This window comes from Uloborus diversus, chromosome 8 (genome assembly GCF_026930045.1).
Source record: "Uloborus diversus isolate 005 chromosome 8, Udiv.v.3.1, whole genome shotgun sequence".
NCBI classification, from domain to species: Eukaryota; Metazoa; Arthropoda; class Arachnida; order Araneae; family Uloboridae; genus Uloborus; species Uloborus diversus.
The window spans coordinates 62,595,495-62,622,892 of NC_072738.1; the positions used below are offsets into that span (position 1 = coordinate 62,595,495).

General features: G+C 36.3%; 1 protein-coding gene across 2 annotated transcripts in view; it reads left to right on the forward strand.

The window, feature by feature from the left end:
* The window catches only part of LOC129227282 (rho GTPase-activating protein 100F-like), a 127,700-nt gene that overhangs the window by 64,006 nt on the left and 36,296 nt on the right, over positions 1–27,398 (forward strand). For both annotated transcript variants that reach the window (XR_008580828.1, XM_054861816.1), the window contains exons 5-9: positions 2,443–2,720; positions 13,413–13,726; positions 20,990–21,507; positions 23,982–24,157; positions 25,765–25,916. Coding sequence is in view for 1 of the 2 variants with exons in the window: in XM_054861816.1 (XP_054717791.1) it covers positions 2,443–2,720; positions 13,413–13,726; positions 20,990–21,507; positions 23,982–24,157; positions 25,765–25,916 (1,438 nt within the window). In the remaining variant the exon portion in view is untranslated. The remainder of the gene's footprint in view (positions 1–2,442; positions 2,721–13,412; positions 13,727–20,989; positions 21,508–23,981; positions 24,158–25,764; positions 25,917–27,398) is intronic.

The window sequence follows — 27,398 nt, forward strand, 5'->3', positions numbered from 1 at the left end:
AAAAAAACGCAATCACATATAATATTCTGCAATCATTTACAATTTAAATTTTGAGAATAATGAAGTTTGTAATGCTTCAAGGGAATAAATCTTTATTTTAATGTCCCCAAAGTTAATAAAACTTATTTATTAAAAATTGTGCAAAAAAGTAAGTATAGAAAATATGGAATTTTATATGAAAAATGTATTTTTGCCACAAACAAAAATTTGTTATAAGAAATATAAAAATACCTTTGCTTAAAACATAAAAGGAAATAAAACAACGTTAAAAGCACAGTGCAGACACGTGTTTTGGCATTACAAGTAATTCCTTTTTCAATGCACAAAATGTGAGCTCGTTTAAAGGCATCCGACAAAAATCGGATTCTTTTGTCGAATGTCTTTACAGTCTTTAGCTAACATTTTATGCACTGAAAAAGATGTTCCTTGTAACGCAGAAACACGTGTCTGCAGCGTTCCTGCACATTTGTTTTATTTGCTTTTAAAAATTATTTATTTTTGGCGGACAAGAACTATAATAGATTGGTACAATTTGTTTTAATTCCAACTTGATTAATCATACCTTTTATATTTATTTTTAATTTTTAATTTAAAAAATATTTTTTTTGTAAAATTTTTGTCATATATATATATATATATATATATATATATATATATATATATATATATATATATATATATATATATATATATATATATATATATATATATATATATATATATATATATATATATATATATATATATATATATATATATATATATATATATATATATATATATATATATATAAATAATTTTTTTTTAAATAATGCATAATTAAATTTCAGCAGGAATTTAGTTTTAAAAACTATTATAAGGACATGGAGGTCTATACAACTATTCCAATAAGTTCAAAATTCATCACATGTGTATCGGTGGTTCTTCTTAAAACATAATTGGTACTTGGTAACTCGGCCGAGTACTCGGTAACTCGGTACTCGGCCGAGTAATGAAAGGCCGAGTACTCGGTACTCGGCTACTCGGCCGAGTAATGAAAGGCCGAGTACTCGGTACTCGGCTACTCGGCCAAAGTGCTACTCGGTACGTCTCTAATTAAAACCATTTAATTATCAGTTCTTGTTAACCAATATGTAATTTATACCGTTCTGGGGAAATTCATGTTCAAGAAACTCGACCCCCCAAACGAAATGCTGAAATGCCGCCCCTTCTAGTAACTCTGGAAGATTTGAATCAATGGTATAAGGTCTACCGAATTTCCATTGTCGATTTTAGACTGGCTTTAACCGGTAAGATCTCCATATTCTTCAGAAAGGTTTAAGGCAAATTTCAGTTTTTAGCGGAAAATATTCCTGGTTCTTGCAAGATACGTTACTGGTAAAAATTGGGCACATCAGCTGCTCATTAATTTCCAGGAACGTTTCTTAATCGTTTTTACAGTGTATGATAATACAGGTAAGTTTCAAAATTGATACTCATATTGTAATATTTGTCGTAAGTCAAAAATTATTTTTGTTACTATAAAATGATAAAGTTCTTGTTATTAACATTTTAAATAGTAATCCAAGCCTCCTAATATTCAATGCAGTATTAATTTAGTTAATATTAAGCTCATTTGTATTTTAAATAAATTGTACAATTAATCAAGTACATGCAGGGCAAAGTGGACAGTGAAATAGTTTGTTTCATTTACTCACTCAATCATTTAGTATAAATCACTTACGTTTTCATTTATTAATTAATTCATTTACATTCCATTATTTATTAATTTACTTATTTATTCATTTATTCACATGTTTTCGTATTCATTCAATTTTTTAGTCGCTTTTTTATTTTTCCTTATATAGTAATTGATTTATTCATTTAATTATTTGTTTATTGTTTCATTATCTTTTCATTTATTTATTTAACCATTTATTTACTGATTCTTTTGATCAAAAATATGTTTTACAACCGAATAGAAATATTTCATTAGAAAATTATTTTATTTTTCACTGCTCTCCATGAAAAAAAAAAAGGGAAAATTTTTCACTTTTTCTTGAAGACTCAAATTTACTGCCAAAAATATAAAAAAATGTCACAACGCAAGTTTTAGTACAAAATACAATGTTTCTTCTTTATGTACTGTAATTTTCAAAACAAATTTCCGATTTGTTCCTTAAAAAAAAAAGTTAGTCATCATAAACATTTCAATTTGTCCCACCTTCTCCTACTTCAACTTTTAGAGGCCAGTGTTGGTAAGTAAATTAGTAAATTAAGGAAAACTAATAACTATTTTCCAATGTTTTAATGCTGGTTGCTGGTATACCGATTTTAGTAAACAAAATGAACTTGTTGCTGTTGCATGCTTACTTGCTAATCGGTTGGTTGTTGAAAATAAATTTATAAAAATAATTGTAATGATTCTAGTAATAATCTGTTACATGTTTTTTTCGTCTGCAGGAGACGGCTTGGGGGCGACGGAGGGCGTGTTCATCTCCCGCATCGCCCTCGAGTCGGCGGTGTACAACAGCGGGCTGCTGCGCGTGGGCGATGAGATCCTCTCTGTCAACTTGGTGAACGTGCAGCGCATGGGGCTCGACGACGTCGTCATCATCATGTCGATCCCGAGGCGGCTGGTGCTGGCCATCCGGTCGCGCATCCACAGCGGGGGGCAGCGCATCCGGGAGCTTACGAGGAAGCCACAAGAAGGGAGGCCCCCCGTCGTCGTCATCAAAAAGGCAAGTCCGATCATACACTGTAAAAACAATTCAGAAACGTTCCTGGAAAATAATAAGCAGCTGATGTGCCCAATTTCTGCCAGTAACATATCACGCAAAAACCAGGGACGTTTTCCGCTAAAATTCAGTAACCTTCCTGAAATTATCCCGAAAATCCAGAAATCTTCTCGTTTAAAGCCAGTCGTGTCTCTGAAACTTCAGAGCAATCTTAGGTAGGGATAGTTTCGCAGCTTGGCACCTCCCCGATTGATCTAGACTGTACCAAAATCAGTATTGAAAGCATGGCTAAAGCAATGCCAGATTTCCAAGTAAGTATCAAGCATCTCACTTGATTGTAATTTTTGCAAAGCTACGTAGTCCAGTGTTGGGCGATAATCAATTATTTTTTCAATTGCCTTGTTAATTGATTAAAAAAGTAATCGCAATTAAATTAATTGCAATTAAACTATTAATTGTACTTTGCAACTAATTTAATTAGATTAATGTACGTTAATCGCTTTTCACAATTAAAATAATTGCAATTAATTTTTTAAATTGTTTTATGAAACAATTAAAACTAACAATTAAGTTAATGTATCAATAGGTACAGCGCAGCGTACAGAGTTCAAAGTATTATTCGAATTCGTATTTTCGTTCAGTGCTGATTGCTCGCTCGCCGCGTGAACTATTCTCGTCTTGGCAAGTTATTTTCACACGTAAATGTTTGTGTTTTAATTAAGTGTTTTAAAAGTGTGCAAATCATTGTTTTATAGTTTAACCTGTAACAGGGGAAATCAGAAAGAGGGACATAACAGGGGACGTAAGATCCCAGAGACTGCTCTGTTTAATTTTTTTTGAGGAATCACGATTGCTTCTTGTTCTCACTTGACTGTTTTGATGTGCTATCATTTTATTTTCCCGCCAGCACCCTCTGCAGCATCACCGTCGACCGGCTCCTCACGACGCTGCTCCTATAGCGAAAACCGTCTCCAGGTTGCATCCATATGCTAGACACACGCGCATACATACACAACTACACACACACGCACACACAAATACATACACCTACACACATACACAAACACACACACATACATACACAACTACACACACGCGCACACACAAATACATACACCTACACACACGCGCACACACAAATACATACACCTACACACATACACAAACACACACACATATATAAACACACACTCATGCCTGCACACAGACACAAGCACATATGCCTACACACACATACACATTCCCCACCACACACAAACACTCATACACACAACTACCCACACACTCATCACACTCATGCCTGCACACAGACACAAGCACATATGCCTACACACACATACACATTCCCCACCACACACAAACACTCATACACACAACTACCCACATACTCATACCTACACACAGACACAAACACACATGCCAACGCACATACACATACCCCCTACACACAAACACACATACCCCCACGCACACATAAACACACATGCCTACATACACACACACTCGTGATTGCGAAAAACATAATTTGAATTCAAGAGGTCAAAATTCAAATTATTATTTTTTTAAATCGTGTAATTGAGATGCATTTCTGTAATTTCCCTCAGATGTTCTTCGGACTTTTACAAGTACGGAAAATTTTTTTTTTAATTTTTAATTGAAATATACCTTTTTTGAGGAAATTTTGCTTGAGCCATAAGATTTTTTGAGAAAAGTCATATACTGCAGTAAATATTTTACTGCTCGTAACAAAGTTAATTATACATGTAATACACCGCCAGCTCAGTCATTTCCAGCCGAGAACTGCAGTTTCGTGCTTATTAGCACACATCAGTCCAGCGTAGAAAAGTGACTGAGCAGGAGATGGAAAACCTCTTTAGGAAGCCATGAGTGCCAAACAAACTGGTAGCTAATATAGAATTAGCGCAGACCAGACGAGTGACTGAAGCAATGGTTCGGTTCAACTCGAGTATTTCATATATTTCTGCTTTAGCCCTGGCTATTAGGCGGTAATTTACTAAACGTTACTGATATTTTATTGATATTTTATTTGTTGCTAGGGCCGTGGTAGCCTGATCGGTAAGGCATTGGACTCGGGGCCGGAGGGTCTCGGGTTCGATCCCCGCTGGTCGAAGACCCACCGTCGTCATTAAAGGGGACTGGGCGACGTTAAATATGCTCGTGGTCTCAATGTCCTCCAAGTGAAACGATACCTCTGGGGGTGCTAGCACCAGGTAGCTATTCGCTCCTGGCCTAGTTCTAAATTCTCATTAACTGTTCGATCCGGTGATGGTGCTGCCATCTATCGGTATATAAAATAATGGAGGCAAGGCACTTAGTATGCAGTCCTCGACATAAATACAGTTGTAGTCAGTTGTGACTCTTCAATAGAATAGAATAGAATTATTTGTTGCTAACATGTGTATTTAAATAGTTAGATAGCAATATGGTACCCGTTTAGCGTCCACCTCCCAGGTAGACCTGTCGTCTGTAGAATATATTGTACAAAACCAGTAATTTTTTTATGAGTTAGTTTTAATTAAAATTCACAGAACAATCGACAATTGTTAATTGTAATAAACTACAATTAACAATTAATTGTTAACTGTGGTAAACTACAACTAACAATTAATTAATTGTTAACTGTAGTAAACTACAATCAACAATTAATTTATTGTTAATTGTAATTTTCTACAATTACAATTGATAGTTGTTGAGGTTACGTTTACCAATTAATCAATTGTTAATCTTTAACTATCAAAGCAATTAAAATTTACCCAACTCTGACGTAGTCCAAAGATCACTTCCTTCGGGAGCTTAATCAGTCTGGACAAACCGTAAGCAAACTGAAGCCGGTACACCTTATAAATACGCTCAGTTAATCTTTAAACTGGGAGCTAAAGATATTTCTTACAACGGAGATAAGTCAAGATTCTTGCAACTTGTAGCAATTGAGGAAACTTTTTGACAATGATACTTGATGTTTTCAGGAAGTGGATAAAAACCATTGAAATTCCGAAACGTTATACGGAAATACTCAGTAACGTTTCGAAATTTTTTTACAGTAAATTAGTACCGTTCCCAAAAACTGTAAAAAAAAAATCCGAAACGTTCCGGGAAAATAATGAGCAGATGATGTGTCCAATTTGTGAAAGTAACATATCTTTCAAAAAACAGCAATGTTTTCCGCTAAAGATCAGTAACCTTCCTGAAATTATTCTGGAATCAGAGACCTCTTCGGTTGAAGCCAGTCATTTCTCTGGAATCATCAGAGGAAACTTAGGTAGTTTTAAAATAACAACTTGGCACCTTCCTGTTTTACTAAAAAATCAATATTGCAAACATTTCCAAAGTTAAAACTGAAATGCAACTAAGCACCACGCAACTCACCTGCCTGGAATTCTTGGAAAACTACGGAATCCAGATATTTACTACGCTCTCATTGGAAGCTTAGTCAATTGGACGGGCCGTAATCAAATTGAAGCCGATACACTTAATAACATTTAAATTAGGATTGTTAGTTTGGTAGTTCTAATTCTAAATGGAGAAGGGTTTTTTTGTTTTTTTTAGATAAACATAACAGACAATGTCGTTTTTAAAAGTTATGTTTCATACCTTTTTCCTCCTCTTATGGGTCACAATTACTCAAGAAATAAATTTACTTCAAAAATAATAATGCTGCCTTGCAGAAAAAGTGTTAAGGAAACAGTATTATCTTTCATTCCTCATTTACTTTATTTTTCGTACTCTAAAAAAATCTAAGGTACAGTCATAGAAAAAAAAACGAAACACTCGATCGTATTCAAAGACTATTGACACTAGAGACACGTGTAAGGTGTCATTGTTTCAGAAATAAAAAGTTCTACATAATTATGGTAAAAAATTGTTGTTAAGGGGTCGTCTTCATATTAAAACGAGCATCAACTTCAAATTTTTCAATGAGAACCCCCTTTTTTTATCACATATTTGTGATCAACATTCCTTTTTAACTTTGTATACAAAGTTTTGTTTAATTCGATCCAGCCGTTACTTCAGAATCAAGTTTTGAAAAATTCCTCTCGTAATGTTAAAACGTATTTTGATATTTTTACTAATAACACAAAAACTATATTAGGCACGGCAAAGATTGTTTTTTTATATCAAAATATGAACCGACCCAATAATAAAAACATAATTCACAACACCTAAAATGAAATTTTAGTTTTTTTATGAATTATTTTAATATTTTTTGAAAAAAATATGATCTGAAACCATATTAAATTTTAACAGAAAAACAATCTGGAAGAGCTTTTATGTGGGAATCCAAAGTTTGAGCTCCAAATATTCAGTAGTTTTTGCGCTATGCAAAAAAATTCATTTTTTCCTACTTTAGGGGACCGTATACTTTTTTAAAACGGAAATTATGAAAGTTGGTTTCTTCGTAAAAAAAGAAAAAAATTGTTCAACAAAATAAGCAAACCAATAATAACGTGGATTTTCTACATTAGAGTTCGTCTATGAATTTTTTAAATGCATAAATTTATTTGCTGTCTCTGCAGAAGAACAACACAATATTGCAACCGTCAGTTTTTTGTGGATATCGTTCAGACGTCAATGTGTAAATAATGCGAAACACTACTTCATTGTCTAATAAAAGAATATTTTATAGAACTTTTTAAATTAAAAGCTACACTTAAAATACTTCTGTTTTTTTTTTTTTTTTTTTTTTTTTTTTTGCGTTTAGCCATTGCCTTTTGTAAAACAATAACTCAATAAATAAATAAATAAACATGCACAACTTTTTCACAGAAACATACAACAAAACCTCATTGTCTTGCTAGTCATGTTGCAATAGACAGTGTAGAATTAATTGCTCTTTCCGGTGATAATTTACTAAAAGGAAAAATTATTGCCATGCCTAAATCGGGGAAAAGTACTCGAAAAATAGCCGACAGTGTGAAGTTTCGCCTTTAACAGTATCCAGATGGGTCAAAAAGTAATATTTGCTCTTAGATAAGTTTACTGTTTTTCAGGAATTATTATTATTATTATTATTTTTTTTTTGTATAGTGTTTGAATAATTTTCAATGTGTTAAGATGTAGGAAAGGAAATGTCGGTCGCAGTAGTGGGCCGCATGTTTTGAGCCCAAATTCTGCACGCAAAGTAATTGTTGTGGCTAATTGTGAACTTTTTTTTTTTTTTGACTTCGTCAAAGATTTAACAAAACATTAATTTGGGTGTTTTTTGTCTATTCTTAATTATACTTTAAATGCTATTTTTCTATTTACTTTCTCAGTCATTGTCGGTGCATTTCACATTAAAATCATTCCCGCAAGACAATGATAAAATTTCAAATTATTTTCTTCTTTTTTGAATAACATGGAAAAATATCGACAAAGAAAGAAGTTATAATAAACAGTTTGGTAATCCCATTCGATGGTTGCTGTGGGTCCTAATAATGAGCCCAACAGCCCTGAACTAGGTTTAACCGAACAATGAAGCAGGTGTTATGTCATTGAAGCGAAGAGTGCCTAAAAACTGGTGGATGAAGAAAATTTATCTGACCAGTGAGATGCCGTAAACATACAGCAGATAAATTTACTTTACCTACCAGTTTATTCAAAATCTCAGCTTCAATAAGACGACTTCTGCATCAGATATGATTAGTTCCGATTCCAGTCTGAGAAATCTATGACGAGGACGAAATTGTAGCCTCTGGATAGATCGACCCGGCTGTCGGGTATGCCGCGTATAGTATTGCTATAGGTGCGCCAGCCTGATACCAGAGGAAATATTAGTTTGCAGGTATATGGATCGCGAAAAAAAATCAAATAATGCGAGGTTTTGTTAGCAATCTTACAAAATCGGAGAAATGACAAAAAGTCAGATTTCGGTTCACCTTGGTTTGAGCTAAAATTACTTTTGTCTTTTTTTAATTACGGGTTGGACCATCTCGAATCTCGTTGCTAGAAACAGCATTGGGAAATTACTTTCCTAAATTGCTTTTATGAGCCATTACATGTTTAACTAAAACCGCCGATTGTGTTATGCTTTTTAAATAATACTACGCATTATGATCTTTCGCATCAAATTTGGATTTAAAACAAATTCTCTTTTATTGATTACAAAAAAGCCGCTAGAACAATTACTGTGTTTGTCCACTGTGTTAATTCAAATAACCGAATTTTTCCCAAATAAAGTTCGAGTGTGAACGGTTTGCTCATTAACGGGTATTTATATTCTCCTGTTTCTGTTTTATTTTTTAGATTGATACTTCTTTCATTTTATGTATTTAGAGCAAATTTTCACGGAATAAATTGACCTTGCTTCGCTCGAGTCTCCAATCTATTTAATGCTGCGTCTTCCCACGTAGTGCGGTATATTTTTTATATTTTTGTGTGCGATGACCCTAACTTCTGCCGATGTTCTGCGAAATTAGAAACGCGCAATTCCATTTTACATCAAAAGACTTTCTATTCATTCCAAAATAAACCTGCAACATAGACGCAATACATTTATCAAACATATTCACATCATCTTTCTAAGTATAAGGTTGGATATTTACATTTCTATGAGGCTAATTTGCTGAATGTTAATAGAAGCAATCCAATAGGTTCATATTAGAAAAGGCAAAAAGTTCCATTACTTTTAATTTTTCATTATTCGATTTACTAAACAACGATCTATACGATGGACGAGCCAAACCCCATACATCTTTCTTGGGTTAATCCAGATAAACAAAAATCAGTAAATATTTTAACTTTAAAAAAAAAAAAAAACCTCAAATCGCTTTTTGCCGCAGCATAATCGGCTAAAAAGTATCGAAGAGAACTTCAAAAAATCATGAATTGAGCTGGATAATCTCGATTTTTTCTTTGTTTACATTCCATTTAAGCCGTGACCTTGAAAGAAGCGTTTTCAATGTGGAGACGGTCCCTAAAACGTGTTTTGTTAATAACTCCTGTTCTACTGCACGGAATGCAGTGAAATTTCGTATACTGGCTGTATTCTACGGCCTAAACATAATTATGTAGCAAAAATTAGGGGTTCCCATTTGAAAATCAAGAGTTGGTGCTCATTTTGCTTTGTATATGGTCCCTTATCAAAATTTTACCTACGTAGTTTTAAAGAAGACTTTAAACCAAGTCGGATGACACCTTTCTTTCCTTTCTAGCATGTATAATGGCCGAATAATTAAAAGTGTTTCGGTTTTTTTTTCTATGACTGTACCACTTTAAAATGTTCCTTATTCTGTTTGTAGAGTAAAATCAACCTCTAATCTAATTTGCTTCAATATCAAGTACAGTAACAAAAGTACATTCCACTATTGTTTCATTCGTGTATTGCAATAATCAATTAATACTCAAGCTTTGCCCTCAATTTACGAGTTGATCCGCATCATGCCTGTGGACTCTCGCTGGCGAGATAAATTGACTTTATATCAACCAGTTTGTTGGTACTCTCAGCTTCAATGAGATAACATTTGCCACCAGTTTGGTTATTCCCTAACTCAGACTGATGGGTCGAAAATGCTGTCTCGTAATAGGAATGCCGGGCTATCGGTATACTGTTTGTAGTTCTGTGGTAGGGAGGTAACTTATTGCTTTTGTATGCATGTGTTATTATTACATTACGTCTAATTGAGTTCGTGAAGGAATATGAATTTTTGTACTCTTATTTTACGTTTTGTAACTTATATACTTTAAAATTACTTTCTCGTAATCTGTGTTCAAGTTTATGTTACTGAGCACTCTCTTATACGTGAAGCTTTGGCTCAATACGTTGCATTTCTGTTTGACACTAATAATAATATTTAATATCCTTAAAAGATAATTTATGTTACTTTAAGATTCATCACATTAGTTCATACTGATTTTATCTTTGACTGGTCTGTTCTGGATTTTCCTAATCAAGCATTCACGTTACTTTTCTCAATAATTTTCTGAGAGCAAAAGGTTTGCATTCTGGTCAGGTGAAAAGTTGTCCAGAGATGTCTTGCATAGATCACGTTCATATAAACGTGAGAAATGCATTTCATTATTGACGTCGATCTTGAAAGCTTTAGTTTTGTTAATCTTTTGAATCGCTGCACCGCAGTGTGTTTTGCCATCTCAAAACCATCCATAGGTACGGCATTTCAATAGGTTTGCATCATTATTTAGTTCGTCCTTTGATGCAAATCTTTTAGCTCGATATTCTCCAACCTGAACTTTCATATGAATCTCATTTATAAATCTGAATGTTTTGGTAGATTTCAGATACGTTAAGTTTAATCATATTGGGTACATCATTGATGGGCCGCGGTGGCCTGATAGGTACGGCGACGGGCTGGTAACCGGAGTGTTCTGTGTTCGATGCCAACCGGTCAAAGATCCTCCGTGCTCATTGATGATGACTGGGGCTCGTTAAATATGCCATGTTCTTAAAGAACTCGACGCGAATCAATACCTCTGGGGATGCTGGACCAGGACTGGTTTGGTTCTGAATTTCGAAACGTTGATAGATGGTGCTTCCATCTATAGTGTGCTGTCTAAGCTGATTCGGATTCCACTTAAATGGTGCTCTTTGAAACGGAAGCCGTTCTTCACTGCCTTAAATCGACAAACAATTGCTACTCGAGTTCGGTTTACCGAGCGATATTAGTAATAATATTTCATTGATAACTGAACATGAGTTCCGCTGTTACTTATGAAACATAATACTTTAGAATAAAATATTGAAAATGAGTACTTTGCTAGGTTAAGATATAGTATCATGTTTTATTCATCCTTTGTGAATCTTTTGGTTTGATATCTTTTGTGAAGATACCTTCTTTAAGTTACAAAGTGTAAGGATCTTCTTAACTTTGAATCTTTTGTTTAGGTATCATACACATTCCCTCAGTCCGTAAGAAAGATTTGATACATTGTAATGTTTTATTGCTGTTAAATATGCAACTTTTGTTGACTTTATCTTTTTACTTTAAGCTACATTTAATTTTTTCACATAAAGGATATCCTTGAATGTTAGTCTTTTGGTTATTCTACGCGAGTTGGGTTCGTCATTAAATCTCTTGTTTCTTTATGTGTGTGTGTGTGTGTGTGTGTGTGTGTGTGTGTGTGTGTGTGTTGCATTTCATTTTCTTATATAATGCCTTACATTATGTTGGGTTTATCCCTGACTGTAAATCTTTTGTTTTCATATCTCCTTTCGCATGCATTATTTCCTTAATTGAATAATCACGCTATGTGTATTACGTTATAGGCTGTTTATAAATGATGTCACACATTCTTTTCAACATATTTGACCCCATCCTTTGTTACAAAGTGTCGCACTTTGCCTTCTCCTCTCAACACGCTGTATTACATAAACATATTGCTACGAATAAAACGTGATGTCACACTCATAGTTACCCTTCCCTCTAAAACCCCTTTACAGGACAGGGCGACCTATCTGACATTTTGGTTCCAAGCCAACTTCAGATCCAGCCTAGTTTCAAGTATTTGGAATTGCGTTATTATAGTCGCTGATTGAAATGCCGTAAAATAATTTATGATAAGTTGATTAAAATGTTCCTTTAGGTAAATCTAGAAGGGACATTTTTCTGAAATAAAGTAACAGTTTATCAGGAGATTTTTTCCTGTAATGGACTCCCTTTTTATACCTTCCTTGGTTTTAAATATGAATTAAAATATCTTCTCCATATTACGGCAATAAAATGATCAAAAATGGTTTAAGCAATACATCTTTTGCTTAGTAACCAGTTTACTGCAACGAGGTTTCTGTACACATAATAATGTTTTTAACGCGTGAGGATTTGAAACCAACATGTCGGATAAGTCAGCTTCCCTTTTGAGTGGCCTTATACCTCCCTTGACTCAATGCAATATGTCATTTGCGGGCGATCCTTCACTTGAGTTTGTCATTGAATCTCTTGCTGTTTGTAAGGACACTATAAAAGGCGAGATGACTCGTCCGACATTTTGGTTCCAAAACTGCAGGCGCAATAGCGTCAGTATGAATACAAAAACCACGTAGCAGAAAATTGGTGTCTAAATTTCAGATGTGCTGCTTGATTAACGTAAGATTATTTTATTGTATAAACGGGGAAGATTTTATTAATTCAGATTTAAAACAAGTAGGGTATGAAAAACAAGAACGCATTTTCCAATAAGCTGTTATTTGATTTGTGAAATAAGTTACCTTTCTAGTTTTACCTTAGGGGACATTTTACTCTACTTATCATCAGTTATCGTTACGACGTAGCAACTAGCGACTGTTATAACGTATTTCCAAAGACAGTTAAAACCTATGAAGCTGACTAACCCTGCAAGCTGAGTACCTGTATAAGCTGATAGCTTTTCCCAGGTACAGAATTAGTCCTATATGATATAAATAAACATCTATAAATAGAACACTTGTTTAAGTTGACTCCTAAAGTAATGCACCGCAAGTGGTCAACTTACACAGGTTTCATTACGTTTCAACTTATAGAGGTTGATTTATATGACATAGGGTTAATTCTGTACCTGAAAAAGCTATCAACTTATAGACTGGTGGTCAACTTACAAGGGTGATCAGCTTTACAGGTTTTACTGCAAAGATGAATCCAAATCTCCGTTTGAGCCAAAATGTCGGATAGGTCGGTCTTTAATCTAAAGGGATCCTATTAGTTTGCGTTACATTTCGTTTTTTCATGTCAAAAATGTCTCTCAATTTGTATCTTTTGCTACTTCTAGGACACGACGGAGGAAACTTCGAATGGTGAGAACAGCGAGAACGGAGTGTTGATCCGGGCTCGAACGAAGGGGCTGCCTCCCGAAGTACCGGCCATCGCCGTAAAATTATCAGAGCGTGACCATCGAAGAGAAAGGACCCGCTACGAGCAACCCCATCCGAGAGAGGAACATCCACAGCCACCACAGAGCTCGCTCTATTACAACTCGCAGCCAAAGATCGCCCACCACCACAGGCCCTACCACCAGGCGCCACCTTCTCACCAACAGTACACAGCTACACAGCGAAGGAGGGAGGAGCCGCCTCAGACGACCAGGTAGCATTTATTAGACGATCATAAAAAAATAAGTTGAATGCAAGAACTAAAGCTTGACTACGAAGAGATGGCAGGTGGGCTGAAAGCGAAAACGGACCACTTCATTTGTAATAGGACAATGTCACGGGTAACTAACTGACATTTTTGGAGCAAAACAGTTTGTATTTTGTAACGTTCAACCTCAAAATAAACGTTGTGCAAAAGATCATTTCTCTTGGATTATTGTATTTTTTTAGCTGAATTTAATGGTTCCATTGAATATTAGAAACATAATTTGGTTGATTTTTTAAAAATTTGTTAAAAACACGGTAACTGACTGACATTTTAAAAAGTATCATATCAGTCAGTTACCGTGCTTTTGATATATTCTTTTTAAATCATCCGAAATGTGTTTCAAGAATTCAATTATACCATTAAATTCAGCTTAAAAAATACAATAATCCATGAGAAAAGATAGTTTGCATAGTATATATTTGGCATTGAACGTTACAAAATACAAACTGTTTTGTTCTAACAATGTCAGTCAGTTACCCGTGGAATTACCCAATAGGAAGATTTGGCAAGAACCCGCAAGCAGTTAAGTTGCGCGATCTCGCGGATTCTACCTATTACAAAAGGAAGTAATCCGTTTCTGCTTCGAACTCACGCCTTATCTCTCCGAAGTCAAACTTTAGCAACTCTGAATTTATTTTGTTAACCTCTTGTCATACTATGACGCCTCGGAAGTGTCAAAGAGTCCATGATGGCTCATGAAATAGATGATGTCTCACATACGTCAGTCTGCAATAGGCTTTAAAATGATTGATGACGTCTAGCATTCTGGCATTCGTTTATTCCATTCGCCATCAAATCGCACTTACTGTTTTACGAACTAAACAGCAACACAGTCCTTTGTGATCCGTCTTCAGCAATTGCCCACCAGTGTATACTTTGGCACTGGTAATTTAAAACATTTTAACAACAGTAACATGTCTGCATTCACGCAACTTGTAGCATTTCAAGAAATGTTTCTGCGAAAGTACTTGATTTTCGCTAGAAGCGTTGCCTAGGAATAATCTGTTACGTTTCGGAGTTTTTTCACAGTGTAAGAAAAACATTTCTTGATTATTCTCCTTCGTCGAGTCTCCGAGAGTCAAGACGGGTCTCAAGTCAGTTTTGTCACCGGGTCCATCCCTTTATGCTGCTCTATTAAGCTAGTTTAATTCCGAACCGGGCAACTTCTAAGAGCCGGGCTCCTAGTTTCCGAATAGGATGACATACCTCCTGGGTGGCCCTGTCATTTGTTGGCAAGTATATGTATAGTTTTGCTAAATTGAGGCAAGAATAAAATGTTAGTCATACGTATTCATATTCGTTTCATGTGTCATTGAGGACGAGTTGTCGTCTCTAAGATAATATTCATTTCAAGGTAATTGCGCTCTGATATCTCCAAGACTTGATTAATTTGAAGGGTCAATGCAGAATGACTTCTCTGAGACGTCATTTATATGAAAGCTCATTGAAGACTGACTTTTATTGGGCATCATTCAACTAAAGGACCATTCTGATTCTTCTGACTGATTCTTCCGATGCTTCATTCATTTCGCGTGCTACTTTAGACTTTGATATCTCCAAGAAATCACTCAATTCAACTATCATTCTTAACTCCAAGACTTCGTTCATTTGAAGGGGAAATGCAGAACCACTTCTTCGAAACATCATTTACTTAAAATAAGGCCATTATATAAGGGGAGCTGACTCATCCGCCATTTTGGTTCCAAAATTGTCGGGGGATAAATTTAGTATTTGTACAAAATCCTCGTTGCAGAAAACTGATGCCCAAGCTGTAGCTGTGTTGCCTGATTGATGTTTGATTATTTTATTCTGTAAATGAAGAATATTTAATTAATACAAATCAAAAACAAATAAAGTACGAAAATGGGGTTTATTACAGTAAACATTTCCCGTTGCACTTTTGTCGAATTTGTGATATGAGTTATCTTTCTAGATTTACCTTAAGTGACATTTTACTCAACTTATCATCAATTGTTTTATGACATAGCAACCAGCGAATATTATAACGTATTTATAAATACTAGAAACAAGGTTGGATCCAAATCAGAGTTGGAAAAAACATGTTGGATAATTTCTTTTCAGGCGATTCTACTTTGAAGTCTATGCAGACTGAATTTTGTACAAGTCGTTGGTTTTATATAAACTTACAACGCACTCGTGTTGCCACTTAGTTCGTGCTTGACTTGCTCATTGATATTTTTGCCTCATCATTAAAATTGCCTTCACTCAGAGGACGACAATTGGTTTTTGTGCTATTGATATACGACCTCTATTGGAACGGTTAAATCCTCGTTGTTAGTTTAACATCCAAAGCAAGTCTACTGAGGTCCTAATTTGGTTGCTGTCGCAGTAGGTTCTAAATCACCAACTCTGAGAGCTGGTTTCGGGAAATAAACACAAATAGACTTTAAACTCGGCAGATTTCAAATTTTCTATTTATTGAATCTTTATATAATTTTCAAGAGAGTTATTGTCATTGGTATGCTTTTATATTCTATTTGGGTGAACGTTTTTACAATTTCTCTATCTAGTCACACAAATTCATCTTAAACAATAAATCAAGGGGGGGGGGAAACGGCACATTAATAAAATGAATACTTTAATTACATTCAGATGACAAAATTCATGGGATGGGAGTTTGAAAATATGCAGGTGTTGAAAGAATCGCTAGCAAAATGTATGAATGGGCAGTTCGTTCGTAGAGATTCCTTTTATATTCAAGAGATTCATGTGAAAAGAGCCCAGAATGGTAGTTGGAGCAAAATGCGTAGGATTTTAAAGTCCGAAATCCGTTAAAGACGTCAACATTCTGAGATCCTCTGTGTCAAAAAAAACAGACAGTACTCCTGATATACGCTTTGGAACTAAACTTTTAAACTCATTCCAGCTAGACAATTGAATAAAATTAGTTCATGTTCATTGAGCAGCCACATGATTCAGGAAGTAGGAAGCTCCGTCTCAAGGTCCGAAGGTTTAGATTTCATCTCATTTTTGAAACTAACCGCTTAATGAAAACTGAAGTTGACAAAAGAACTGAAATTTGATCGCTAGTTCAGGATTTAATCTCCCTTGGAAGTGATATCCAATTTAATAGACAGCGTTTAGCCATAATCAATATTGTATATCGTGCAAAGAAGTTTTATATAGTTGTGTGCATCTTTAAAATACCTCCTGCTTTATGATTCATTTGGCTTTCGGACTTTAAAACAAAGTACTTTCATTATTGTTTGAAAAATAAATTTATTTGAATGGATTGTTTTTCACAAATACGTTCTGTTCTACATAGTATAAAATTAAGTCTTCAAAAAGCGCCTGGGTAATCGAACCGGCAAAACTTGAGAACTACCCGGTCGATTTCGCTGAAATTTTTTAAGTTTGTTTCTTTAACTTCGGAAAAGGTTTGCAGACCGGTTCGAAAAAAAATCCGATGACTAATTCTTTTTTTATTCTAATTTAGGTCCAATTTTCACGTAAATTTCCAATTATGGGGAGAAAAATTACTTACACATAATGATATTATATATGGTTGGAAAGGGTAGAATTTACCGCGTTTTACGCAATTTGTTTCAATGCTCTAACTTAATAACGGCTGGAGTTATTCGCGTTTTTAGCTGGAATTGTTTTAGGCTTAACTGAAATTTAAGACTACTTTCTTCATTAAATCTATCAATAAAAATTGAAGGATTTGTCGCACGGTTTCGTTTTTGACACCATTGGAAAAAGTGGCATTTATTTACTCCACATCTATTTCGACTCATGGTCGAAAAACCAAGCTTCTGTTTCCAAAGGAAAAAAAGTTACAAGCCGTTTTAAATCAAGTTCGAAAAATCTCACATTCATTCAAGTGGTTAATTATTTTGTTTTGCGTTTCCACGGTCACGCTTTTTGAATTTATTGTTTCTTTTCTTCTTTCTCATTTTAATTTCTTAAAATTATTTTAATATCTCTCGTCATTGTTTGGAAGGGAAATTTTGAATGATGTTTTTCTTTCTTTCTTTTTTTTTTGAGCCTGATTGTTGAATTGAATATACGTCTCTTGACACAATTTTCATTTTCAAGGTAGACCGGGCAAAGCTGGGCAACGCATCTAGTTACTCACTAAAAGTTTACCCGGCTAATAAAGGCCACAGCAGCCGAGTACGAACTTCTTTTGTTCAAAAAAACTGACATCATTTATCATCGCTCAAGAACTCATCAATGCTGAACGAACTCATCAAGAAAATTCCACGAGTTCTTTGTCCTCCATTCGCTTCTTCGTATCGTTCTCTCTCGTTTGTAACATATTCATTGCAGTTGGTACGTGAGCGGAATTTAAGAAGCTGTGTATGAAATATCGATTCCATTTCTGCTGCAAGATCCATTCACTTGGTGGGTAGTGTCGTGTCTTCTTGTCATTAAGTTCACATTAAAGCCCTTGGTAAACAACGTTATTACCGAAACTGGAGTTCTGATTTTATAATTTAATACTAATGTTTTCAAAGCACTAATGGAACGTTGTAGCAGTAAGGGCATTGGTAAAAGAATTTTTTCTTCTTCTTTGCTTAGCTTTACCAAAGAAGATGGTGAGGAGACTTTTTGTCACCAAAAAATATCTGCGTGGAATCAGTTTCAAAATTCAACTTCTGAACGTGAGGCAAATGTTCAGTTAACATCATCAATTTAGTTCATAAACTCGATTCCATTTATGTATTCATCGCAATAATTCGAATAAAGAAACAACATTTGGTCGCACTGGTGCAATGCAAATAAATGGCCTTAGTTCATTATAGAAGATTCTTACACATTGTAGAAATAATTTTTTTTACTTACAAATGTCCACCATTGTTTGAAGTTTTTCGTTGCAAGTGAAAACTTTAAGTTGGTACATAGTTTGTAATTCTATAATTGAATCAAGTTGAATTCAAAGATTTTCATTAGTATAATAACAACATTGAAATTAGAGGGTGATCAGCGCCTGATTTCAAAATTAAATATCTCTACAGCAAAGATCGATAGAATTATACGGTAAATTGACGTTTATTAGCAAAACTGTAAAAATGGTGCGCAAAAGTTTAGAAAATTTCGTTACGAAAGTCGTCAATAGATGACGCTCTGCGCTGAAAACTCTTTCTCTGAAAGGAGTCTGGAAAAAAACCCATTAAAGAGAGAAGCAGTCTTTGCAATCAGAATACAATTTTTTCAAAGTGTTCACCGTTCGAAGCAATGACGTGGCGTAAACAAACAATGAAATTTGACATGACGTCTTGCAACGTCTCAACATAATCGCATGCAGCGCCAATCAACGATTCAAGAACATCTAGAGTAGCGGGATTGTTTCTACAGACAGTCTTTCAATGCGCCCCATAGAAAGAAGTCACAAGGAGTCAGATCGGGAGAATATGGAGGCATATTATTCCTGTGTCAGTAAAACCAGTCGATATCTGGTCATTCCTCTAACGCTAGTTAATTTCTGACAAATTATTTCAAAGGTTTAACGTAACGTTCAGTAGAACATTGAATCGGTTTTGAAAATTGCGGCGCGTTACCGTAGGACTGTATTGTAATTGGTGGGATTCTAGTACCAAAAACACTCGTTCTTCAATGGAACACATTGTTTCACTTTCTACGCTAGCCTCTTTTCACTGTCCAACAGTTGCACTGATCGCTTTATACTTCGAAGCCCATTTTAAAGGCTACGGATAGGTCATTGTGATTACAGCGCCATCTATTGAATTCTATCGATCTTTCTTGTTGAGATAGTTAATTTTTAAATCACGGCTTATTCGCTAATCACCCTCTAGAAGTTAATGTTGAATACATTTGTGTTAAAAAAAAGAAGCAAAAATGGGTATTCTCTTTTGATTTAACTTTCGATCAGACACATGAACACAGATTAACGCCTTCTCATTGGTTGAAGAAGGCTTCGACCGGTAGTTTGACTGCTTGCTCTGCGTTCAAGTTTAAGTTGAATAAGGCTGTTACTGATTTTCGCTTGAGCGTCAACGACGCAATTACCTTTCTATACCCATGAAAACCTAAAACGATCAATGCTGCGTTCACGAGAGAAAAAAAAAAGAATTTATCCATTTGGTAAAGTCAGTCACCATTTGGCGTAGACAATAACAAATCGGGTCCAAGCAATGAGCCAATTTTGGTTTACTTGTTTTATTCCAAAGAAATCCCCGAAAGTGGCAAACCTACTAGTAGCCCATTTGTTTGAATGAATGAATGAATCAAAAGGTGCATTCAATAAGAGTACAAGTCTTGCGACCATTACTGTATTTTACAGTCTCCGTTAGATCCCCAATAAAGCACGATAGAAACGAATCTGAGCAATTGTCAGGCTCAGATACTGGCCAGTTCCCTGTGTTTGACACAGTGGTATCAAAAATATTCAAACCATTGTGCAGAATGATCATCACAATCCCTCAGTACGTGAAGTGAACTTTCTTCTGTCTCTTGGCAATCTCAACATATTGGATCGCCAGTGATAACTAAACCATTAAGATGTCTATTAAGAAAGTAGGGTACAGTTAGTAGCCCAATGGGCCTTTTAATTTCTTGCCTATTCACTGAGGCCACATGGTGAGTCTTTCATAAGTAGCTCCCTTACAATAATCCTAATTTCCATATAGGGCAAACCAAGAGCAGGTTCAGTAGGGTGGTTCAAAAAAACTTTTTTTCAGCTAGAGTCCAGGACACTCCCTATTTTTTTTAGACTTACTAGTAGTATTATGCTGTAAAAGTTTTAGCTACTTACTCAAATTTTAAGAGGGTGCTCAATGACCCTTTAAGTTAAACATTAGCGTAGCATAGAAAATGCGACAGGTTTAGAAACATTTAATTTCCCCAGCTGTTTTTATGTAAATACTTATTTTATTGGAATGTGTATGCACATTGCTAGTGTATATTATAGTATGTAGCATTGTTTTTCCAGTTCCATGTATTTTTTGAGCCCTCTCCCAATGCTTTTGAAGTTTGGAGGAGGGGGTTGAGCATCCTCTTTCAGTTGAAACAGAAAGTTAAAATTCTTCCAGTATTTTTCTACCCTCAAGTCAAAAAATATTGAGGGGTGTCCTCTTATCTAAGAGAGACTTTTTCTTTTCTTTTTTTTTTGCATGTAGTTTTGAAGTACCTTAAGGTTTAGGTCCCACAATTGGTGTCATTAGTTTACTTTTTGTCGATCTTTTCGGTGAACAGACCATGAATTATTTTTTTCTTTTTCTTCAGGTGGGTGGTGACGGAACAGCCAACGAAAGTGTCGCCTTACCAAGAAGAGCGTGAGATCCCGGACGTCTCCGAGTACTACATAGAGGACAGGACGCACCACCGCGACAGATACGAGCCCCACCACAGGAGGACGCGCAGCATGGTGCCCCCCACCAGGGGCGGCGCCTACGAACTGGGCCCCACCGCCCCTCTGCGTCGCTCCACGGGCATGCTGCGCACCGAGAGCGAGTACCGGATGCGGCCCTCCATGCAAGGGCGGCGCTTCGGCATCCTGCGGCGCGGGGCCGGCGCCACCCACAGCTTCGAGAGTGCCTCGGACACCGAGGCGCATGCGCAGGAGCCGGGCTGGGCCCGCCGCGTCCCCTACGGCTCGCGAAGCCATTCACTGCCCCGCTCCTTGAGGAGCGGACCGGACCGACGGCAAGCCGCGGTCCGCTTCACCACCGCCCTGCCTTACGACTCCCAGGAGGAGAGTGACGGAGCAGTCTCGGCCCCGGAACTCCCCGCCACCAGGAGGCGTGAGTAGCACACTTGTTTTATTATGCTGGTTTCACACCGACCGCAACGGCAACTAAAGCGTAATTCAGACATCGTCCGCACATCACGTTTGCCACGTTAAGGGCTGTTCACTTATCGGCCGTCCGTCGCGTCCGCACCGATTTTCTCCACCCGAAACAGGTTTTCTTCGCTGGTTGCCATGACAGCAAGCTATCTTCCACGGCACCCGTTTCGATCAGAAGAACCTTGATATCTGACGACCGTTAAAATTAGGACATCATTTCATTGGTTTCCGCCAAGCAGCTTGCTCTTCTCTCTGGTGGGTGAATGCAGCCACGTTATTGATGTACGGCTACCGTGTGTGAATGCTACTCTGTTTTCGTCGGCAGTTCGTCACGTCGAAAACCGGGATGGACCTTAGATCATTGAGACATCTCTCAATGGTCTAAGGGATGAACGGCACGGACGGCCGACAAGTGAACAGTCCTTTAAGCGGACAGACTTACATCTTCCGAAAAGGGAGAAGCATTTATATATTGCGAAGCCGAGTAAAAAAGCACATGTTAGTACTTTCATCCAATAGAGAAAGCGCGCTCATCTCGTGGAGACCAATGAAATGCGTCTCCCAACTCTGCGGACGTCAAATATCTAGTCACGTTGACGGGTCCCGTACAATACGGCTTGCTCTCTTTGCAACGCCGATTGGAAACTGGTTTTAGGGAGAAAAATGCGTCTCTGACGTGCCGTACGGACGACGTGTGAATGTTGCTTAAAACCTTAGAGGCTGCCCACAAATGATGTAACTCAAGGAGGGGAAACACTTAAGTTTGTTAGAAACGGATTCAAGTTTTTATTTAGTTTTTTTAAAATAATTATTATCATTTGCTCACAAATGATGTAACTCAAGGAGGGGGAACACTCAAATTTGTTAGAAACGGATTCAAGTTTTTATTTAGTTTTTTTATTATTATTATCATCTGCCCACAAATGATGTGACTCAAGGAGGGGGAACACTCAACTTTGTTAGAAACGTATTCAAGTTTTTATTCAGTGTTTCTATTATTATTATCATTATTACTATCACTCTCATCATCATCATAATCGCTGCAATCATTATGATTATTATTATCATTACCATCACCATCGCCCCCATCTTAATGATTATCATGATCAAAACTTTTGTCATTTCGTCTTTCAGCTTTCTCCGAGCTTCGAAAAGACGAAATGCATCAAAAACTGTTTGCTGTAAAAGCGGCTTTTTTGCGCGGATACTAAAACTGCAGTGTAAACCTCCTAAAAGAGTCGCAGCTCTGAAATGGTCAGAGAAGTGATTTCCGAAATTTATAATGCATGCAACCAGGGCTTAATTTCGGCAAAAAGTGTAAGAGTCCTATAATTCTCACAACTTATTTGTGTGCGTAAATAGCCTGAATTTTATCTAAAATGTAAAAATTTGTACAAAATTGAGAAGAAGTGCAAGAACTCAGCTTCCGCGAGCTCTTACTCAAACTAAACCCTCCCTATTACCTCCCTTTTCCATACAAAAAACGTTTTACCCCCATTCAATTTTCTTCGTAAGGGGTCATCTACAACTGATGTTATGCTTTGAGAGGGGAGGGCTGTTCTTGAAATTGTGACAAGGGGGAAAGAGGGGTAACAAAAAGTGTAAACTCACACAGTTAAAAAAAGTATATATATAGTACGCTTCGGAAAAATAGCGTGTCATGTGCAAAGGGATAGGGATAAGTGTGACACTTTCTGACCAAAGGGGGGATCAAAAATATTGAAAAAGAGTAACATGATTTATGGACAGCTCCTTAAATAATGCGTATACACTGAACACGTGACGTCACTTACCGACCGTAAGAAGAGTTCAAATTTTGGCTACTGTGCTTGCAGATTTACTAGCTGGCCTAGCGTTAGACGCAAAAAAATTTCAATAGCATTAAAAGGTTAACAATGCACTTAAAGAAAAAAGATTTTCTCTTTTACCTAAACAAAACTTTCTGTCTGAAACATTTTTTCCCCTAAATTTTGATATAATTGTACCTTTTTGGAAATAAAATTCTGCTAAAGTCGCTGCTTGATCGGTCTACCTTATAATATGTTACTCGGCGATTCTCGAATATATGTCCCGTGCGTAACGGTAGGATTTTTTATTTTATTCAAGTTACTATTAATTAAATATAGGATTAACTGTTATGATTTGATAGTATATTAAAGCATATATTATTCCCCAACAGCATTATTTTTTGAAGGCTTTGGTTAGCTGGAAAAAATAAAAAAACTTAGCGTTACGCACGGGACATTTTTTCGAGAATCACCCTGCTGAAACTGCATGTATGAATTTAAACGTTATTATTATTATTATTATTATTGTATTTATGAATGATTAAAATTCTTGAAATTAATGGTAGAAGAACAGAAAACATTTCCTATTCCTGAATAAAAAGAACGACACTTCACACTTATCGTTTGTTGGTTTGATCCTCAGCCCCTCCCCCTGTGGGTCGTCGTTCATCACCGAGTGTGTTCACTTCCAACGAGTACCGGGCCTGGATGAGCAGGGCCCCCTCGACCTCGGCCCTCTACGAGCGACTGCGGAGGACGCGCCCCCAACCGGGGAGGATCGCCTACAGCGCAGAGTCGCTCCTCGACTCCGTTAGACAGGTACTTCAGCTTTAACTCATTTGTGAAGACGACACATCTCTACTCTACTCTACACATACTACAAAGCACAAACCTCTAATCTGGTGGTTGAATGGTGGAATTCTCATGATTGTAAGCAATGAGGTTTTTTGATGGTGTTGTTTGGGGTCTTTATTATGTCTTGAATGAAAAAGAAAATTCATTTTAAAGCAAGTTTCAGATTTATAAGTAATCCTTTTTTTTAAAATCTTTATCTTAAAAAAAAAAACATTTATATAATTCTATGTGTGCACCGTTCGTAGATTTGAGAATACTGACACGCTTTTTAGCTTCGCTCCAGGCACTAGCGTAGCCCGAATTTACATTCTTGAGAGAGAAAGGGTTTCGTCATAGCAATTCTTACATGGATATAAACTAATATTAGGGTTGGAAATACAGTGGCCGCCACTTATATGAATCAAGTTTGTGCTTAACGGTTTTGATTCCACAGAGCGGCTGATTCAATAAGGCGGCTAATTCAATAAAGCTGGATTTTATTCTGGTTTTGACCATTTGATCTATTAAAGCGATTAATTCATTTAACCACTGATTCAATTAACCGGCGTCCACTGTACGTGTTAAAAGCAAGGGTTGTGGGAATTTTGTTTAAAAAAAACCCGTCGTCACGCCCCTTGAGCCAGGTATTAACTAGCATACTTGCTGTAACCTATGCTATTATATTTTAATTATTTCCTCTAATGTGTAAATATTGCTGATCAATGCGCAAACACATTGCCACTGCCGAAATCGCAAGGAATAAAAAATGCAAAAGATGATGCCATTTTCAGTTCTTGATGTCAGCACCACCTGTATCACTGTAGCTGATAAATTTGCAGATGAGGAAAATAATTTGATGTATTAAGGATCGAAATGGAAAAAAATTATAAATAAATGCTTATCTTTTTATTAATTTTTTTTATTAGTGCAAAACTTTATAAACACCCAGTAGTTTGACTTTCAAAAAAGGTTTCCAATGGACCAAGAGATCAAGAACTAAGCGATTCCATTTGTTTGAATAGGGGATGTTGTGCTGTTGTAAGAGAATTTGCGAAATAGAAGATTAACTGAACGCATTTCATAAGTATATACGCTTTATTTCAATTACGGCCATCCAGATAGACTAAGATCCCCCAATGACAGCGTCTAAGTCACTGGATTTCGAAGCTTAGCGAGAATTAGATGCATGGTACTTGCCTGCAATTCTCTCTCAGTTTTGCCTAGATCTCTTTCCGGCTTTGGGTCTACCCAACAGGGAAAGCGGGTTTTCGAAAGGGTTAAGTTTTTTGATGCCTTTTACATTGAAAATAAGCATTTGCCTGAGATTTTGTTCTGTTGTACACAAACAATGATGATTACAGAAAATAATGAATGCTGAAAAAAGTGTCGAATAAAATCATAATTTTTTTTTTTTTTGCTATCAAAGTTAAAGTTTCCGATTTGGGTTTACTTCTACTACATACTTAATAGCATTAGATATTTTAATATTGTGTTCAGAGAAGGCATTATGGATGCTGCAAATGCTGGTAATAAAAAAAAATCCGTGTTTTCCAACAGTAATGTTAATAAAGTGCTTTATTTTGTTTCTTTAGGAGGAGGGCCGTTCTAATCTGGTGTATACATTCCCCCGCCTCCACACTCCTAGCGAGGATTCACTGCCAGCGGGGGGATATCACCCTGCCCCACCCCCCAAGCCACATGACCAAAGACTCCACCTGCTCAGCTTAGACCCTAGGGACTTCAAGTAAGCAGTGAAATATATTGCTCCGTGTTGTTGAAGTCTTCATGTTATAAAATACAAATTTCTTTTCGGAAAAAAATCTCTGTTAATAGTAGTGCACGTTTTCTTTTAAATGTTTTCACGAGTGAAAATCGATGGATCTTAGTAAAATTATATCAGTTTGTAAAGTTTAAACTAAAAAAAATTTGCTTGTCCAATTTTCATAAAGTTTTACAAATCTAAGCAGGAGAAAAAAGATTATATACTTAAAGTTGAATAAGTAATTTAAAGCAACAAAATCCAAAACGAAAGTAACTAACGAAAAGAAGATATGTAGTTCAGATCTTCTTCCCTAACCAAGATGACGTCTTAGTGCTTAAAATGGTGGACCTAAAGTCACTTTAAAGCTCACTTATCAGACATTTTGGTCCCACAGGAGAACATGTGATCCACTATAGTTGGACTAAACCTAACGTGGCAGCTTTAAAAAGGCTACACAGACCCTAATCACAGCATTATGACGCTGCTAGGTTAGGTTTACTCGTTTACAAAAACCGCTCTGGAGAAAACTGGTGTCCAACTGCAACCAAGCTGTTTGATTGATGGTTGCACGTTTCCGTTTATAAAAGCAGAAGATTTCGCTTTAAAACAAGGGACATTTGACAATGCACTATTCACAAGAAACATTTACCGGTAAGCAAGTATTAAATTTAAGCAATCAGCTAACTTTTTAGATTTGCTCACAGTGGCGCGTTAGTTAACTTCTCAATAGTAATCTTAACAACATAATGACCAGCAACTGCAGTAACATCTTTGCAAATACTTGCAATAAGGCTGGGTCTAAAGCTCCCTTGGAACAAAACTGACGGATAGGTTGATCTGACGTCTAAAGGGGTACTAGGTGGCACCCAGTCCCATCCGCAATGGCAAAACCTAAGCTTGCGTTTCTCAACCTTTTAATATACGTGTCCTAGCTTTTAATCTTGATTTTCATCGCGTCCTCTGCTCCTCTTCATAAGAGGGTGTTTGAAATATTCAATGCATTTTGAGCACATTGACGATAAAAATATGCTACTGTTACAGTGCTGCAGTTAGAAAAAATATTTGGAGGGACTCAAAAAAAAAAAACGTTTTGAAGCCAATTTACAAAACATTTACAATATTTTAAAAATAAAAAAATAAAATGCTTCATTGAACAGCGTATCCTACTCCCCCCCCCCCCTTCTACTGACTGCGACCTTTCTATAAACATATCCGAAAATTCTAAAATTTGTTTCTTGAACAAAGCTACGAACTCCGGCAGCTGTTATCAAATACTGATACAATACAGTTACAAAAACTTGACCGAATATGAACCAAAAACTGGGTGAAGCTGAAAATTCTAGGTCATCGGAAATCCACGCTCAACAAGCCCTTCACGCAGAGCTTTTTCGTAATGCCATGTGCGCTGGAGTTTTTGGGGACTCCACTGTACTTTAATCTAATATGTTTCTACTCGATTCTTTA